General features: G+C 44.6%; 1 protein-coding gene across 3 annotated transcripts in view; it reads left to right on the forward strand.

Moving 5' to 3' along the window:
* LOC138489495 (zinc finger protein 154-like) overlaps positions 1-18113 on the forward strand; it is a 355077-nt gene that overhangs the window by 17915 nt on the left and 319049 nt on the right. For all 3 annotated transcript variants that reach the window (XM_069617237.1, XM_069617238.1, XM_069617239.1), the window contains exons 2-3: positions 1561-1687; positions 17821-17910. In XM_069617237.1, the coding sequence (XP_069473338.1) occupies positions 1561-1687; positions 17821-17910 (217 nt within the window). The remainder of the gene's footprint in view (positions 1-1560; positions 1688-17820; positions 17911-18113) is intronic.

Genomic DNA, 18113 nt, shown 5'->3' on the forward strand with positions numbered 1-18113 from the left:
CTAAATATATCAGGCTTTATAAAATCCATTAAAACACTACTATTGAATTGCAATGATTAGACTACTGCTACCCACTTTGGCATACCCTGGATTCTTTACCCTGGATCTCTCACTCTGGACTTCTTGATGTACACCCATTTAGCATACTCCCAGGGCTCCTTACTTGTGCGCACTGAGGCCACTGGGCATGTTGTGCCCTATAAAAATGACATAATAATAATAATAATGGAACATTCAAACTTGGGGGGCAGGAGGAAGGGGGGGGGGTGAGTTGGCAGTCCTTATAGGACAGCCAACCTCCCAGTTTGAACTGGATTCTGGCAGTCAGGCTGGAAGACAGAGGTGCAAAGTTTTGGACTCCTCCTTCGCTTCCTGCCTTCACCGACAATCTGCAGCCTGGGCGCGGAGTCCACAGATCTCCCTCCAAAGATATACATTTTACAAAGGTATTGCCCACCCTGGATGTCAGGGGAAGGAACAAGAAAGGACAAGAAATGCTAAAATAGCGAAAAAAGAAGACTGGGGCCATTTTGGTAAAGATGCACCAAATCGGTAAAAAGGGTCACTGCCACCAGCTAATTAAGCTAAGTTTGTCCTGGTAACATCAATGTTGCCTTTAGAATGAGAGTGGGGGTACATGGCATCTCCCCAGCACTCCACATAGGGTGGGGGTGCTGGTGTCGCCTAATAAAATGTAAAAGGGATCCAAAGATCCTTTCTACCCTTGGGAACTGTAGTTCTCCCAGGGTTAGCCAGAGAAAGTTAAAAGGGGAAGCCCCTAGGGCAACCCAGCAACAACAGGCACTTATTGCAAAAAAGTTGTTAAAGAGGATAACTTTAAGAAGACACTATGGAGAGTCTTAAAAATGACACCCATAAAAAGAGTTAAAGATTAGGTGAGTGTGGAAAAAGGTTCCCACTCACTGAGGTATTAATGAAAAATATCCCACTAGAAAAGCAAAAAGTTCTGGAGTTGAACCAGGAAAGTAAGATTTATCATTGATATGAAAATCTTACCTAACAACAATTAGCATGCCTTTTATTTTCATGTTTGTTCAAGCTACGGCCAGCTGAAGGGCCATTCACACCACAGCGCATCGAGGCCATGACAATGGCAGTAGCCACTATATTGATTGTATAATTTGTACTCGCCGCTAGCTGTTGGGTAGTTGTATTTGACTCTTGATGAGTTAGAAACGATGGGCTGAGTGTATGTAGAGATGAGGGGTGATTGACTTTCTATGCCAGGCTAGTTCTACTTCCAATGAATGTGACCTAATATAGTTCTTGAGTGAGAGCTTCACTCCTTCTTTTCTGAGTTTCAGATATACTGACTGGTGCAAGAGACACCACAAGGTGTGCATACAAAAGGCATCGCTGTCCACCTTGCCCTTTAGTCATTCCTTGTCTTTTCTACTTGAAACTGACATTGGTGATTATTATAGAAACAAGGGCTGGTTGAATTAGGAAAAGTGTATTTTAAATGAATAGACGTTCATTAGATATTGTATTTCATTGCATTGAATTAGTAAATAATTGATGTCACGTGTTCTGTTCCAGGTGCAGGTCACCTTCCCAGAAGTTGCTGCCTATTTCTCTGAAGAGGAGTGGGAGATTTTGCAGGAGTGGCAGAAGGACCTTTACAGGAATGTGATGAAGGAAGTTCACCAAGCGCTGCTCTCTCTCGGTAAAGTTACTCCACTGATCGTGACCAAGTGTTTTTATAGTTTATGAACTAGATTCCTTGTTATTTCAGGCTCTGAGAATGGGTTCTGCTCCTCTCTTTAATCAGGGTTCGAAATTGAGATTTAATGAGCAGGAAGTAAAACCCAGTAGGTAGGAATTACTGCAGGGAAACCAGGAGCTACCAGAGATGCTCCTTTAATGTTTTGTCCATTTTGTATGAACCATTGAGTTAAACCCCTTAACCGCCAAGGCTTTCCCCTCACCCCAGTGCCAAGGCCTTTTTTGGTGATTTCGGTATGTCTCCATTCAATCCCTTGTAACCTTTTTGTTACATGAGATATCTTGGCCAAATTTGACCCCTTTTCTTCCCACGTGTAGACGGTCATAACCCCACCAAGGAATCGTAGTTTGCTGTAGGGGGAGTTGAGAGAAAATAACCAAAAAGGGAGAACATTCTGGGTTTTTTCAGAAAATGGCAATAAAATGTAGTACAAAGAAGCCTGTGGTTTTTTCCTTGTAAGAGCTAGGAACAAATGGGGTTGCTCTGCTGAATTCACCATTTTCCAGGCTTTCAAGAACAGGTTGAGTGGAAACCAAAAAAAACATATTTTTATATGGTTACCCGCCGTTTTGTGGGAGGTAGGCCATTTTGGTCTTTTCTTCCAATAGGACATGCGTGGACGGAACAGAAGAGGAGGGTAGGAAAGCTGAATTGGAAGACAGAAAGGCATAGATTTCTGAAAATTAGACAAAATACCAAATTTAGGAAGGGATGAGTTGCACAGGCCAGGCAACAACTATGTAGGGAAAAATTCCGTAGTTTGGGAAAGCAATGCCTGCTACATTTCCCCCGACTCTTCCTGTTAGGAAAGCACACATTTTTCATAATGTTTCACAAAACAAGCAATACCACAAGCCAAAAACAGAGCCATGGTATACATGTTTTGTATGCTTACAGCCTGAACAGACGTACTTAGCATATGTAAGTAAGGAAAACAAATGTGGTGAGGAATGGCAAGCATGCATTTTTTGAAAGAGCAGTGAAGGGTAGGTGACTTGTGCAGGTTACAAAAGTGTATAGTGCCTAAAACAGCGACTAAATGTAAGTCACATTTGGGAATGAAAGGGTTGTGTGTCAAAGTGCAGCAGCAAATGTACAAAAACATTATAAAAACCAAGCAAACAGAACAAATGTTCTACCTTCCTGCGTTCCCATAATTTTCAGACATTTCCCTCTGCCAACCACCGAAACACACCGCCAACAACACATGTCCTACTTTTCCGCATTCCCACAGGTGTCGCGACGAAAACGGTACCTCACGTGTGGGTGCCCCTACCTGGGCGCAAAGGGAAAAGGGTAAACCACTGGGATCCCCAAGCCTTTTGGCAGAGCAGATTTTGTGGGATTTTGCTGTTGTGGACAACCTAAATATTTGGGCCCCGGCTTTTGAAGCCACCAATGAAAACAGGGACCCCCATGCATTTCCGAAAAGAAGACACCCGTGGGAATCCACAGAGGTCTGATTTGACTCATGTGAATTGCCCCAAAATGTATTACCCACAATCCCTGGCAAAGTCCGAAATGTGGTGGTAAAAAACACAATTTTCAGACATTTCCATTTGCCAACCCACTGAAACACACCACCAACAACACATGCCCTAGCCCTGTAGGGTAGGACTTCTGTCGGAAGACACTAATGTGTGTTCTCTATCAGAGTACATAAGGAGAGCTGCCATAGTCATTCTGGCTGGCATCTACTCTCCATTCATTGAGCCAGTTAACATGATAGATCTGGGTCTTTTGTCATCTATCTGGTTGGGAGATGAGATAATTCAAAGGGCATTTCTTTTCCAAGATTTTATATGGTCCGCACCCCTTGGAAATCATCTTGTTTTCTGAAGTAGGCAGAAGAACCAAGACGGACTGTCCAACTGAGAAAGTACAGGGATAATGCGCTTCTTGCATGCAGCCTGCTGATGTTCTTGTGCTTCTCCCAATAAATGTGTTATTTCTCCTACTGCTGCCATATGAGCTTTTAGTTTTTGCGCAGTTTGAGAAATTGGCAAAATAGCTTCCTCGCTCTCCTCCTGTCCCGGGGTTCTCTCCCATAGAGTAGTGATGGTAGGGGAGTTTTCCTAAAGTCCCACTTGGAGGTAAGACTTTAGTAAGCTGTCCCAGTGGTTTGTGGATCCCCAACTCTTAGTATCAGTCTGTACTACTGCTGGAACCTTGATAGAGTCGCAGAGCAGTCAGGCGTATCTTAAGAGGAAGATATGAGCTGTAGGTAATGTGAGAAACCTGAAAGTGTCTCCCAGACTAGTCCCCGGGGATCTGTCATCCATGTGGCCAGGACAAGGCCATCACTACTGGATCCGTTTCTGGGTGTGGACCAGTGCAGGCAGATCACCTAGATGTGGGGTCCTCGGGGAATGGAACGGGAACACTTACGGGTGAGATGCGATATTCCCCTTCTTTCAACCTCTCTTTCCTTTCCTACTACATAGGAAACTCAACCTCTCTACTCCTGACCCCTTTTCCGATGCGAACACTTTCGCATATCATGAAGGACGACGGACTAACACCCGAACCATGTTCCTGACATGTCCCAACACCAGGGTCAGGCAAAGTCGGGCAATTGACCAGAATCACTCGCATATGTCAGCCCTTACCCTTCCCCACAGGGATAAAAGGTGGAGCAAGAGAGCACAGTACGAGGAAGGCAGACCGCACGACGAGAGTTCTAACTCAGCATGGCAGTTCTAGAGGTAGAGAAAGATGGCACAAAGTGAGAGGGTAACCAGGAGAGGAGCAACCCTACCGTTTCCAAGCCAGGCCCGTGAAACCTCCACAGAAAGAAACATAAGACCACAAACTATAGCCATCGTGTGTGGCAGCAGATGTCAACGGTGCGCGAGACCCTCCTCTGCTAATAACCAAGCCGGAGAGAGACGCTTGTCTCTGAAGTACCAACCTTGACTCCAGAGAGAAGAAAAGCCAAACGGTTCATCACAGCCGGTGAGTCGAAGGTAGAGCCGATAAGAAACGGAACTGTGTTGAACGAAAAGTAGCAAGCTGCTAATTGAACTTTAAAACAAACAAAGAACTGTTAATATTTGAAGGGGGGAAACCAGCAGCAGAGGAGTCCGGCACCACGTGGGTGCTCACTCAAGAAACTCTGGGCGATCACCCTGTTGTTGAAACTACTAGTACCAGAAGGCCTTGGGAAAGGCGAGAAGGGGGTCAAAATGGTCATACAGGGGTACTGTAAAATCCTCTGTACAGTTGAATGTCTTCGACCGACAGATGATTGCGAAGTCAAGGGAAATGAATCCCGCATCGTGAGAGTTGAATGAGAGAAAGACAAGATTGGCAAACGTGAACTCGAACAAGGGATGCCGATAAAGAGGGGGTGAAATCTGAAGTCCCGAAATACAGTGTGTTGACAAGAACCCGGCAGAGGGATGTCCACAGTGAACTGTGTTTAAGAGACATTAAGATTTGTGAATGCCAGACAAAATTGAACTTAAGAGAGAGAAATTCGAGAGGGGCCCTGGGGTGAAAGACCATCACCCAATGTATATGTGAAAAAGAACTTTGTTTATTATTTGAATACATCAGGCCTGCGGCGGCAAGAGACTTTTTTAACAGAAAAGGATGAACACCCTGATTACTAAAAAGTGGACCTGTTAGCTTGTGCTGGGAAAGCTCGAGCGTCTGCTGTGCTCCAAGTCCCACCTTGTCCCGTGCTGAAATCGTGGGGAAGGGAGACCCGCAGTACTGCATCCTGATTTATTATTTTATAACACTTCTCTTTTTCTTAAGAATATATTCCCACACTTCTTTTGTTTATAGAGTAAGGAATTGTCAATAGGTTTTTCTTAGTATAGGCCCTTTTATTTGACAAGGCACAACAAAGGACAGCCTTATTTTACTTTGATGGTCGACGCTTGCTCCCATTTTAGATATAGGTTTAGATTAGGTGTTTTCCCACCCACCTTTGCAGTTTAATAAACACCCTTGAACTGTGATCACTTGTGTCTGTCTTTACTGTTCCCACCGTGAGTTCCTTACAGTAAGTACACTGAATCCAACTAGTAAAGCACATCAAATAAACACTTACACTTAAATGTATATTAAAATATATATTCTTATTTACACCGGGATCACCTTAAATACTTCTACGTTACACTTAGAACACTTACACTTAGAACACTTCAGAATATTTGCAGGATCTCTTCAAAGAACACTCTTAGTTTGTGATCGTTCGCGGTTACATTTGTTGCAACGTTAGAAAGGGAGAAGACAAAGCTATTGTATTATCAGTAATTAAGCACACTTGTGGATTTTAACAGAAATACGGTAAGACATTTACTCTGCATACACATATAAGATAGTGACTTTTGGGAAGGAAAATGGTTGGTTAGTGTAATACTAGCATGGTTCAAGGTTCTAGAGATGGTTTCTTCATACAGCAAGTCTAAAAACGCAACCTAGCTTTAGTCAGTTTGGAGAGTGCTCAAAGTCTTGACAGGCAGTAGACTATGAAAAGTTCCTGTGGATACTTTCAAGTCTCTAGTCTTTACGAGGTAGCAAGTTTAAAACCATCGTGGGAGATCCTGTTAAGGACTCATTAAAAGGGACACAAGCAGCAGCTTCGATCTGAGGTAAGGGGGTGGTTTCCTGGACACCTCTGGGTGCACTCCAACGCTCTGGAGAGACTTCCCAGGTCAAGGTAAGCAATACCCTTCCTCCCCCCCCCCCCACACTACCTTAGGTTTGAAGAAACTGTCGCGGCTGGATTCTCCTCAATGTGATGTTGCTGGACCCGACCTCTGGATTCCTTGGTCTGATGACAAAAGCAGGACAATGGATGGGATCACTCGGCAGCAGTCTCGAGGGAGGACCTCTGGCACGGCTTTCATCAACTTCTTTGGTCACTCTGTGGATTTGTTGCCTTTTCTGCAGCACCAATAAATGACGCGATTCGCCCGGACAATCTTCTTCATTTCCCGCAGTCTCACACTCTGATGAGGGGGGTCTGATTGAGTTGGATTGTGTGTCTGGAGTGTCCTTGAGGGCTCAGCAAAGACATGGACAGATTTGGTCTATCCACGATGATGCACTCAAAATGGGCAGCAGGTCTCCGGGTATTGGGGTTCTGCAGCTCTGGATCTCAGGAGATGGCTCAATTTAAAGTTTGTTTTGGGACTTGTTCCCACCAGTCAAAGGGAAGGAGTGTAGAAAATGGGGTCAGGACAGCAGAGCAGTGGCTGCTTCATGGGGTTGCAAAGGGCCTGCAGGTATCTCTGGTCTTCTTCGGTTGCTTCAGCTTCCGGTGGTCGACTTGCTTTACACTCCAGAAGACTCATCTTTTAGACAGTTCCAGCACTCACGCCTCTGCAAGCTCTTGCAGCAATTTGCAGAAAGGACAGCCAGACTCCCAGTGGGAGCTGGTCCCATTCAGGTACTCTGGCAGACAAAGGACAGGTGGGTGGAAAACTCCTCCCCCACTTCTTGCCTGCCCAGACATTCTGGAGCCTAGGCAGGGCCACCCAAGGGTTCCTGCCAAAGGCAAATCACACAGGCCTCCTCCTCCTAGGATGGTAGAAGAAGGGCTGACAAAGAACAACAATGTTAGTAATGGCAAAAAAAGAAGGAAGCCCCAGAGTTAGAACCCAGGTGCCCCTATTGTGCTTAACCGAGGCTATGGTTATAGAAAAATCACACAAAAGTTGGTTGAACACGTCCACTGCCACCAGCCATAACTAGGAAATTGTCTGTGACTAAAAAGTCACAGGAGCAGAGAGAAGGGGATACAAGGTATCCCTTTAGCACTCCACTCAAGGTGGTGTGTGCCAATCTCTCAGACTAGAAGGCTTTCGGATAGATACTAATTATCTCCATCCTTAAGAACTGTAGTTACTCTAGGATAAAGAAATTAATCTTAAAGGAGGACCCTAACGGTCCCCAGCCACACTACCCATAAGGAGCCGTGCACTGCAATAGTAAAATACAGATGCTTTTAAGATATATGGAGGACAAATGGACTCCATGGGACAGGTAAAATACAAAGAATAGAGTTCAAAAAGACAGAATCCATAAGAATGAATGAGTGGAAAAGGCTCTACTCATTCAGGATTTAGGAAAAGGGTCCAGAAGGGTCCAGAAGTCCAGCAAAAAGTGCTGGGGTTCTCAGTAGGAGAGAGAATGAAGCATAAAAATAATAAAACTCCCTAACAAGTGCGAATGGGGAATATACCAGGGAAGCTTGTTTTTTCCCTAACTGCAAATAAAGCCATGGGTATCATCACATCCCAGTTTTTTCTGTCGGCCTCGGCCAACTTACGGTGTATAGTTTTTTACGTTTGATTGGAACACTCTACCAAACCATTGGTTTGTGGATGGTGTACCGACATTTGTAATTCTCTAATATTCAGCATTTCTTTTACTTCCTGCATCAAACGTGGCATAAGGGTGGTACCTTGGTCTTTCAGGATTCCTTTTGGGAAATCTACCGTCAGAGAAAAAGGTAGCAAATGCTTCAATATTTGCTGTGTGGTTTTATTACGTAGGGGAAAGGCCTCTGGATAGCAGGTGGCATAATCCATAATTACTAGGATGTATCGATTTCCTAGCTTAGATGTTTCTAATGGGCCCACTATGTCCATCGCTATCCTTGAACGGGATTTCAATGAGGGGTAAAGGTTGTAAGGGGGCAGGAGGGATCGGAATGGTTGATGTTTTCTGACAGATCTCACAAGTTAGTACAATATTCTTGATATCAGCAAAGATTCCTGGCCAATAAAATCTGACTTTAGGTCTTTCCGACCAACCCCTGGTGGCCAGCTGTTAGATCAGGGTGTCCAAATTCTAGAACAATTCTCCTGTGAATGTGTGGGTGTTAGGAAAGAATTGATGCAGTAACACTGTGGGAGACTACACCAGTTTTGTACTCTTGGTATTAGGTAACCCACCTATTGGTATAGGTCTGTACTACATACTTATCTCAAGTGGGGTAAATGTGAGCTGTAGAGCTGAAGCATTGAAATCCACAAATACAAGTATCCAAATAACACGTACACTCAAAGCTTTCTAGTAAAATAATTATTTATTTAATGGTCCGTTTTAAATAAGCATTCTTTAAAAAGGGCAATGTGCAACAATGAAAATACACTTGAAAATACTTTCTCAGAATCAAGGCAAAGCAAGTAGATACTCTTTAGAGATGCTTCATGCACACTTCCTACACCCTGAGGTGACTTCACTAACTAGGACAGTATTTACATTTATATATCACTTTTTTATACTTTGTACAATTCTGAGGTTGTTAGAAAGGAAAAGGTTAAGAAAGGAAAAAGGTTAAACAGGCTCTCAGAGCATGTGAGCACTTTTAAATCTCCCAATGAAGTCTAGATAAAAACCTTTCCCAGCAATATTAGTTAAAACCAATGTATCACCTATGAGGGACAGTTAGAATCAAAGTCAATGGATTAGAAGAGGCTGAAGGGAGCCAGGACAGCCAAAGTCAATTTGGAACAAATTCTATGGAGCTGAGGCACTTCTTAGATAGCAAAAATTCTTGCACAAAGTTAGAGAGTTGTAGAAAATCACAGTTGGGTGACAAGCTGTTACAGATATCAAAGTTAGAGCTGAGATCAACTCTAGAAAAAGCAGCTGCTGCAAGTCTCAACTGAGAAAAGCAAGCTACAGACAAAGAGTAAGTACCCCTTAGTCAGAAACAATACCTTAGGTTAGAAGTAGAGGATCCAGCTGGCTTTGGTCTTGATTGCAGTGTTGCAGATCCTGTGTTCCTGGGCCTTAGTCACAGGGACAAGAGGGAGGAGGTCTGAAGGACTTTTCAGCGGCACTTTGCAGTTTCAGCACGTGGTAAACAGCACCACTGCAGATCTTGGACACCGGTTGGGCTTCCTTCACTCCTTGAGTTCAGCGCTCTGGTGAGGTGACTCGATCTTGGGTTGTCCTGCTTCGGGAGGGTCCTCAGGATCTTCCTGGAGCTTTTGGCTGGCTTACAGATGTTGCACTCGACTACAGATTTCTTGTCCCCTGGCACTCGCCTCCAGCAGCAGCAAAGAAGTACAGCCAGTTGGGGAAGGTCTTTCAGCAAAGTTCGTCTTGGGGTAAGTTGGTCCCACTAACCCAAGGGAATAAGTCGTTCTTTCCGGAGCTTCTCTTGTCAATTAGGTAAAGGAGTTTCGGCACAGCAGCAGGGCTTCATCAGGCAGTTCAACGGTACAGGAGGATGCATCAAGCTTCTCTTCACGATTCCGTCGTCAAATTTTTCTTCCAGTGCTCGACTCTGTCTTCAGGCCAAGAAGCCTTGCCTTTTATGCAGTTTTCTCCCATTCATGCACAGCCTAGCTGTCGCTCACACAGCAGGGTGGCTGTCCTGCAAGCACAGCCAGCAAGCCAATCAGGACTGGGTGCATTCAGGTTACCCTGGAGACTAAGGACAGGGGAGTTTTGGGCACCTCCATCATTTCCTGTCCTGCCAGACACACTGGAGCCAGAGGCGGATTTCAGTACTGAAACCTGCCAAAGGCCAAACGAACAAAGGGCTTAAACCTGGTTTGGCATACAGAGTAAAACCCAAGGAAGACCTTACAAACGGTAAATTCTGAAAAAAGAAGACCGGGGTAATTTTGACACAATGGTCACTCATGGGTGCTATACTGTAGCTGAGGATTCAGCCTGCGGTAAAAAAGCACAATGGTAGGAAAATTAAACCACTACCACCAGCCATTTAAATTCATGAGGGTAACATACAAAATGTTACATGAACAAGTAGGAAAAAGGGGCTACTAAGTAACCCCCGAGCACCCCACATAAGATGTGGTGTGCTAGACCTACATAGGAAAAGGGTAAGTAAAGTCAATTTCACTTTACTACTCTTGGGAACTGTAGTTCACCCAAGAAAAGGTATTTAAACCTTATGGGAAATCTAAAGGAGTTCTCTGTGACATTCCACTGAAAGTGATGTGTGTCACCATACAACAAGTAGATGCCCACGGAGATTGTCAGACTCCAAAACTACAGGACACACAGAGTCCAAATCAGATCAAAAATACATGAGAGAGTGAGAAAAAGGTCTCACTCACTCCAGAGTAGAAAGTAAAAGTCCTAAAGTCCAGCAAAAGAGCTGGGGTTCTCTAAGGTTGAAGGGAATTATCACATGGAATTATCGCTGGGACAACTAGTCTAGTATCCCTTTTCTTCAGTGGTAACTTTACTGAAAGCTTCTGTAAGGATGTGATTGTTTCTTTGGGCGAAGGCCAGATCAGTCAAGGGGGTGACTTCTAACTCTCCTGGTATTTTCTTTACTCTGGGCAGGTCTGCCTCTCTGAAACCTTTTGGTTCCCCGTCCTGTTTCGGTTGGATCTAGTATTTCTTGGGGCACTGGGAACAATGTTTTTCAAGAATCCCTTGTGCCACCTTTCCCATTCTTTTACAGAATATGGGGGGTTTAGACCTGGGACTCAACCTAGTGAATACTATAGGTCCACAACGTTTGTCAGTTGGTATACATCCCACCGCTGACACCATATGTTCTGGATCAGAAGGAGGACTATGAGGACATTTGTAACATGTTTTTATTAAAGAATGCCTATCTTTCCCTAACACTATTGGGCTACCCTACCTACTTCACTAACTAAGGCGCTCCTCAGTCCTGGATAAATGTCTAAAGAAAAACAATCTGCCGTCCAAAACTAACATAACTGACCCTACCAATTTTATAATCAAGTAAGGTCAGTAGAATGACACCCTTCTCCTGTTGGTTGTACATCTGCACTTGTCTTCTCTTCTTTCTCTTTTCCTGATTACTATGCAATTCTCAAATAGTTTTATGTGATCCTTTTGTGTTAGTTGTGGCAACTCCCTGACGGGATTGCTACTCTTTCTATCTCCTTTTATCAATGGTTGCTTAATTCTGGTCAGAATCCTTTTCTCCTTCCTACAGAATTCTGAGAGATCTGATGTAGTGTCTTTTCCTCAGAGAGTTTGGGTTTCTATACAGTTGTGATTCAACTTTTTCCCTCACAGGACTTCTTTGTATGCAACCTATCCTAGGACCCCTCAGGTTTTTAGTACACAATTATCCCTCTATTGTGTTCAAACGTCTACTTCTTAGACTCAGTTATTTTCCCCTTTTCCCAAGATGGCAATGTTCCAGTTTTATTTCTCTCCCACTGTGCAGATTCTGTGCTTCTTTGTCATATTCATACAGCTCAAGTTCAGCAATGGGATTTTCACAGTCTCACCATTTGTACTGTGACGTGTTTCTCGGACTCTATAATGAGTCCCTCTATGCGTTTGGTGTCTAGGGGGAACGTCTCCAGTGCCCGCAGTTGCATGGATCCTTCTTCTTCCTTCTCTGGTTGTTCTCCGTGACATTCACTTCGGACGCCTTTCATTCTCCTTCCTGACATCTCAGTGTCATTATGGGCACTCGGCCTGTGAGTCAGCTGGTCTGTGCTGTGGTTGAGGGGACTGCCTGTCCACCACGCTGCCTGTGTGATCACACCAACACCAAGGTCTCAGTTCCGGTCTTCCAGGCTTCTGCTTTCTCATACACGCGGAACCTTCAGCGTCTCTTGCTCCTCTCCAAAGCAGTTCTGAACCTTGTAGGCTCTGCATCCTGCATTGGCTCTGCCTTCCTCATGCGTTCTCCGTACAGGGGCCTTCCCCTGCTTTAGTCTCTCTCTCTGCCTTTTCCTCCTCTTTAAGCATACTCAGCACAGTTATTCAGAGTTTTTGATGTCAAGAGAGAGGCTCTCTTTCTGTTTGGTAATGGTATAAATCCATTTTCTCTTTGTCCCAGTCCCAGTTATGGAACTTGTGCTGATTTGGAGTGTTAGATAATTCCATAAAGGCCATCAAATGGAAGGCATCGGGTAGTTCCTCACAGGGACGGGAAACCCTGTCCCCAAAGGGGGAGTCTCTTCCGTTGAGGTCCCACTTGCCTCGACCCTTAGGGAGGGTGTAGCGGAGCAGGCTCATCTCCCTAGTCTAACACGGGGAGGGACTCCAGCGTGGAGTTGTTGGGGGGTGGGAGGGGGGCAGCGGATGAACGAATTTCCTCGATTTGTCAGAGTAGGTTATGATTGTACTTCTGAAGTGTAGGTACGGTGTGCTAGTGTGTCCCTGTAAGTTAGACAAGTCATGATGGGCCTTATTTATCAACGAAGCATAACTGTATGTATGTATAAATGCCTTCCCTGGCCTTGTAATGACTGAACACAATGTGTCTGTGTTGCTAGAAAATATATATATATACTTAGCTCCTATGGAAATTCTATAACTTGTCAACGTTTGTGTAGGTGACCTGGGCTTCATATAAGTCTTGACGCTCCTGTGACGAAGCCTTACTACTATGTCATGTTGCCAGTGATAAGTTTAGCCTAACCTGGTGTAAGCCTCTGTAAGGACATTGCATGGCCCCTCTGAAGCCTGCAGCAATGGTGGTTCTGGAAGCACTGCCCTGTTTTTGTAGGTAACGCAGTGTGCACTGCACCATTGCTCCTGAACCTGTACTATTTGGCTTTATGCCCCATTTTGTGTAATTGTTTTGTATATTTGTGGTTGTTTCAGTTGCCTATTGTGTTTGTGGGAGGCCCTCTCTCCAGTGCTATTGGAGGCAAGTACATGCCTTTAAATCCAGACATGCCAGCCCTGCGCTCAATTCATTGTAAGTGGGAATGGGAAAGACTAACCACAGAAGTAGCTCTTTTCCTATTTCCATGGCTGCCTTGATGGGTGAGCGGGACACTGATTGGTTATTGGCAGATTCCGTCCTCGTACCCAGCCATCTGATTGGCTAGCAATTCTCTCCCGCATGCTATCATTGTATCTGACATTTCTGGTAAAGCTGCTGTGAGGAACTCCTGGGGGTAACGGGTAAGACAGACACAATTGATCACAGTTCAAGGGGGTTTATTGAACAATGAATTCTGTATGTAGGTTGTAAAAACACCTATTCTAAACCTAAGATGGGAGCAAGTGTCGACCATCACATGAAAATAAGGCAGTCCTAGTGGTGTTGTGTCAAACTGAAAGGGCCTATACTAAGAAACCTATTGCCAAACCACACAGCTAATACAAAAAAGGGGTTTCTCAAATAATATGTCAGGATACGGTAGCCTCGGCCTCCCTTCCCCACGTTTTGTGCACGGGGTAAGATGGGAGTTTGCAGCACAGTAAAGTCTCGGGCTTCTCCAGCACGAGACGACAGTTCCAATGGCAGTTCTCAGGAATGTTGATGGCCAATTCTCGTTTCCTTTGAAAGTCTTTTGTTTTTGGATTCTGACACTTTCAATTAACCAAAAACAAATGTTTCTTTAACAAACAAATGAAGTTCAGTTTCCAATGTTGGCTGGGTGATGGGTTCACCCCTGGGTCCCCCTCTTCTGGGTGCGGACCCTTCTCTCCCTCTTCAGCGGAATTTGCTTTCCTTGTTTGTCAATGTCTTTTCAAACAGTTCATAGTGGACATCCCTCTGTCGGGTTCTACGTCTGTTAACACTGTTGGGATTCGCTTCCCTGGTTTCCTCTCACTGTGGGATTCACTTCCCTTGCTTTCCGTTAGGCAGAATCACCTGCAGTACCCTTTGAAAACACTACAGGTAATTAAGACTAAAAGTGTAAGCACAATTTCACCTTTGGTACAAGCCTGTACTACACAGTAAAGTGGTAGCGATGGCTGAGCAGCCAGACGTATTTCAAGAGTTTAAAGTGAGCAGTAGAACAAGTTACACAAAGGACCAACTAATACAGTAATTCAAACAAACACTTAGTCAAGGTTTCTTGCTAAAAGAATATACATGTATTTACTCAGTTAGAAAACATTACACTAGCAAGAGCAGCTCGATATCACACACTAATAAACCACAAATGCACAACCGGTAAGTAATTGAACAAGTTTAGCTCCACTGAATTGGGAGCAAAATGGCACTTCAGATACTTGATAAAGGGGTAAAAAGACAAGGTTATAAGAATAGACATCCCAAATACTTTCATAGGCAGTGCAAAGGGTTTCAGTTAACTACAACTAGCAGTTCTTCTCATAGGCCTGGGCCAAGGTCAATGGTTCAGAGTCTTTGTATAGGACAGCACAGTTCTGGTAGATAACGGTTAAGTCTTTGCCACAGAGTTTAGAAGAATTTGGCTAGGCAAAGTTTGTCGAATGTTTAGGGAAGGACAAGCCTTCGAAGTTGAGGAAAGTTTCACGCACTTTCTCGATGGCTGAAAATAGTTCCGGACCGCGTTTGCACAGTACTTTTTTAAATGAAGAAAGCTGTAGCTGAGGCAGTTGTTCCTGGCAGTTCGAGCAGATCTCGCTGTTCCTGAGCTTCAGTCGTGGGGACAAGAAGGAGCACGTCGGGAGGTTCCTGCACTGCCCAGGGATGAGGCCAAAAGCTGTAGCAAGACGTCGGTTTAAGGTGCGAGTGCCTTAAAGTCCACAAGCTGGTTTCCTTCCCTCTGGCTATCCGGTTTCCAACAGCACTCTGATGAAAATTCGACCAGAATAGGACGGTATCCAGGTGACTTGCAAGTTGGTTGTTCCCACCAAACTCAAAGAAAGAAGTTAACCTTGAAGGGCTTCTCTGTCGATTGGAGTTTCAGGCAATTCGGACCTGCAGCAGGGCTTCACCGGTCGTCCAGGAGTTGCAGCAGTCCTCTTCCTTCAGCTCGTCTTCGGTTCTTTCATTCCAGTGGTCGACTCTGCTTTCCAAGTCCCGAGACGTGCTTTTAAACAGTTTTTCCCCATTCATTCCAGCCTGGCTGTCACTCGCACAGCAGGGTGGCTGTCCTTGCTATAGGAAGATAGTGTGTGCTGGGTCAGTAAATTTAAAGAGACTAGTGAAGTCAGTTTTACTTTACGTGCTCTGGGAGACAGTAGTCAGTCCCAGAGAAGGTATTTAAACCTTGGGGAGTCTGAAAGACGCCCCTGTGCCACCCCACTGAACGTGCTGTGTGACACACAGGAAAAAGATGATGCCTATGGAGTTGTTTTTAAAACTCCATAACCAAAGAACACAATAGTAAAACACACACAAATTACATGGAAGAGTGGGAAAAAAAGGCTCACACTCTTCCCAGGTAAAACAATCAAATGCTAGAAATCCAGCAAAGTTGCTGGGGGGGTCTCAAAAGGTAAGGGAAATTAGCGCATGAGAATTCTCCCTAACACTCTCACACTGTTTATAGATTAAATGCTTTGGATTGTACAGGGATTTTGCTTGACCCTCTGTATGACCACTTTGACCTATTTCGCTGGCCCTCCTTCGGCCGTCTGGTATCTGTAGTTTCAATGCAAAACAAAGGGGGATCAGCCAGAGTCTTTCACACCAACACCCACGGTGCCGGAACACTCTGCAGCTGGTCTTGCAGGTTTCATTTGTGTTTTATAGTTTCACCACTGGGCCTCCCTCTGTCGGGCTCGAAACCTTCTTGAAGCTCCTCAAGGTCCTCCCTCGGTCGGGCTCGGACCCCTTTTTAGGTTCACAATGGCCTCCCTCTTCCAGATGGGTCCTGCTCGCAACAGTCACAATTTTGTTGTTTTCTGTAAGGGAAAGTGCTGGGGTGGGGCGCTGAGATTTTGGTGACATCCCATAAAGATTGCTGGGATATCGGGTAGGGGTGCATTGGAAAATTTGTAATACAGCATCTCGCCTAGGGTATTCCTTTCAGAATGACTCCCCTACCCAGGTGATCCGCCCGCACTGGTCCACCCCCAGGGTCTGGATCCAAAGGCGATGGCCATGCCCTGGCCACCCAAATAGAGGATTCCTGTGGTCCAAATGGGAGAATACCCCTAGGTTTCTCACACTGCTGATCTCAAGAGTGGAACCCCCTTTTGATAATAATTAGCTGGATGAAACGTAGAGGTTCGGGTACCTGTTTGTAAGTATGGTTACAAGAAATTGACATTATCAATGAAAACCCCATAACATGAACAGAAATGTAGTCACTAAGTTCTCTTCTGATTTCCACATGTCAATCACAGTGACAGGTAAACAAACTCTGTAAGGATCCTCCACTGGTTTGGGTGTACAATACAAACTGCAGGTTATTGAATCTATTCCTTGTGATATAGCTCAAATAGTTAATGTGCAACATGCTGGTTGGTATTGATATTGATATTTTATTTCTATTGTGCTCATACACAAGCATTTCAGAGCGCGAAATGGTTATAAGTATCATATATTATAAGTATAATTTATGGTTATAAGTATCAATTCCAGGAAGATTGCTTAGTAGGAGAATGTGTCTACTACAGACATGTATACATGAACCCCATTTTCCTCTCACAAGTAGTCTCCAGCACAGCAGTGTCAGGCTCTTTGTGTGGTGGTCCACTGCACTGGTTTATTGTGGTGGCCTTGGCGGTTAGAACCGTAGCTTCTGGGAGTCATGACAATATTATGTTTTTTTGCGCCTTGGTGTTTTTGCACTCCTGTTCCTAAATGGTCGCTAGGGACCCACGTGAGGATTGTAGTGTAGGAGGAGTTTCTGAAATTCAGTCCATTCTAAGATGTCCACCATGTAGACATTTTCTTCCCTTTAGGTGCCTGTTTTGTAAGGAGTCTCTCAATTCAAGATGGCTGTTGCTTAGACACCCTCTTCCTCTCACAAGGCTTGCTAGAGTATTTATGTAGCTGCTGACAGGATGGTGGTGTGTAACAACTCAAGTCATCCATGTTTTCTACAGGACTCTTCATTACTTGATTACTTGCTTCCTGAAGCTCAATTCTCCTCCCGTCCATGGTCCCACAGATTTGCCCCACAGGGGGATGCCCTTTTGAGCAGTCTGCATCCTTCTTTTCTGCCACTGAGATTTGCTCCCCAAGCTGCCTGCAGCTGCAGAGGTATTACTCTCACTTTCTGTAACACATTGATGCTTGTGTTGGTTTTCACGCTCTTTAGCAATAGCGCCCCCTGCTGCTGGGGCTTAAAATAGTTTGCCAGCATTTCCATGGACAGTAGACACCCCTTTTGTCAAATAATCATACTGTGGGGTCAGTCGGCTCCTTCATCTAACATATGCCATGCGGTAAATAACAGAATATTCTCTTTAGTACACTTAATAATCTGAGTTTTTTTTTATTTTATGAACAGGTCCACTTATTGTCAGCACTGTGTTTTCATTAAGAACCAAAGGAAAGCAAGACCTGAGTCCTGAGACGCTGGAGGCTGTGAGAATTCATGGTAAGTATTGTGCATAGGCTGTGATCTGCAGTCGCACAAATACATGTCTTGTCAACACATGACAATGCAGACATTCCACTCTCCCGCTACATCCACCCACCCGGATCTCAAGCAAAGGAAGTGGGAGGTTTGTTGATTATTAGAGTTAGCTGGTAAAAATCACAACATTTGAATGGTGACGTGGGTGGTAGGAAGAAGAAGCC

This window comes from Ambystoma mexicanum, chromosome 9 (genome assembly GCF_040938575.1).
Source record: "Ambystoma mexicanum isolate Mex_15411 chromosome 9, UKY_AmexF1_1, whole genome shotgun sequence".
Classification (NCBI taxonomy): domain Eukaryota; kingdom Metazoa; phylum Chordata; class Amphibia; order Caudata; family Ambystomatidae; genus Ambystoma; species Ambystoma mexicanum.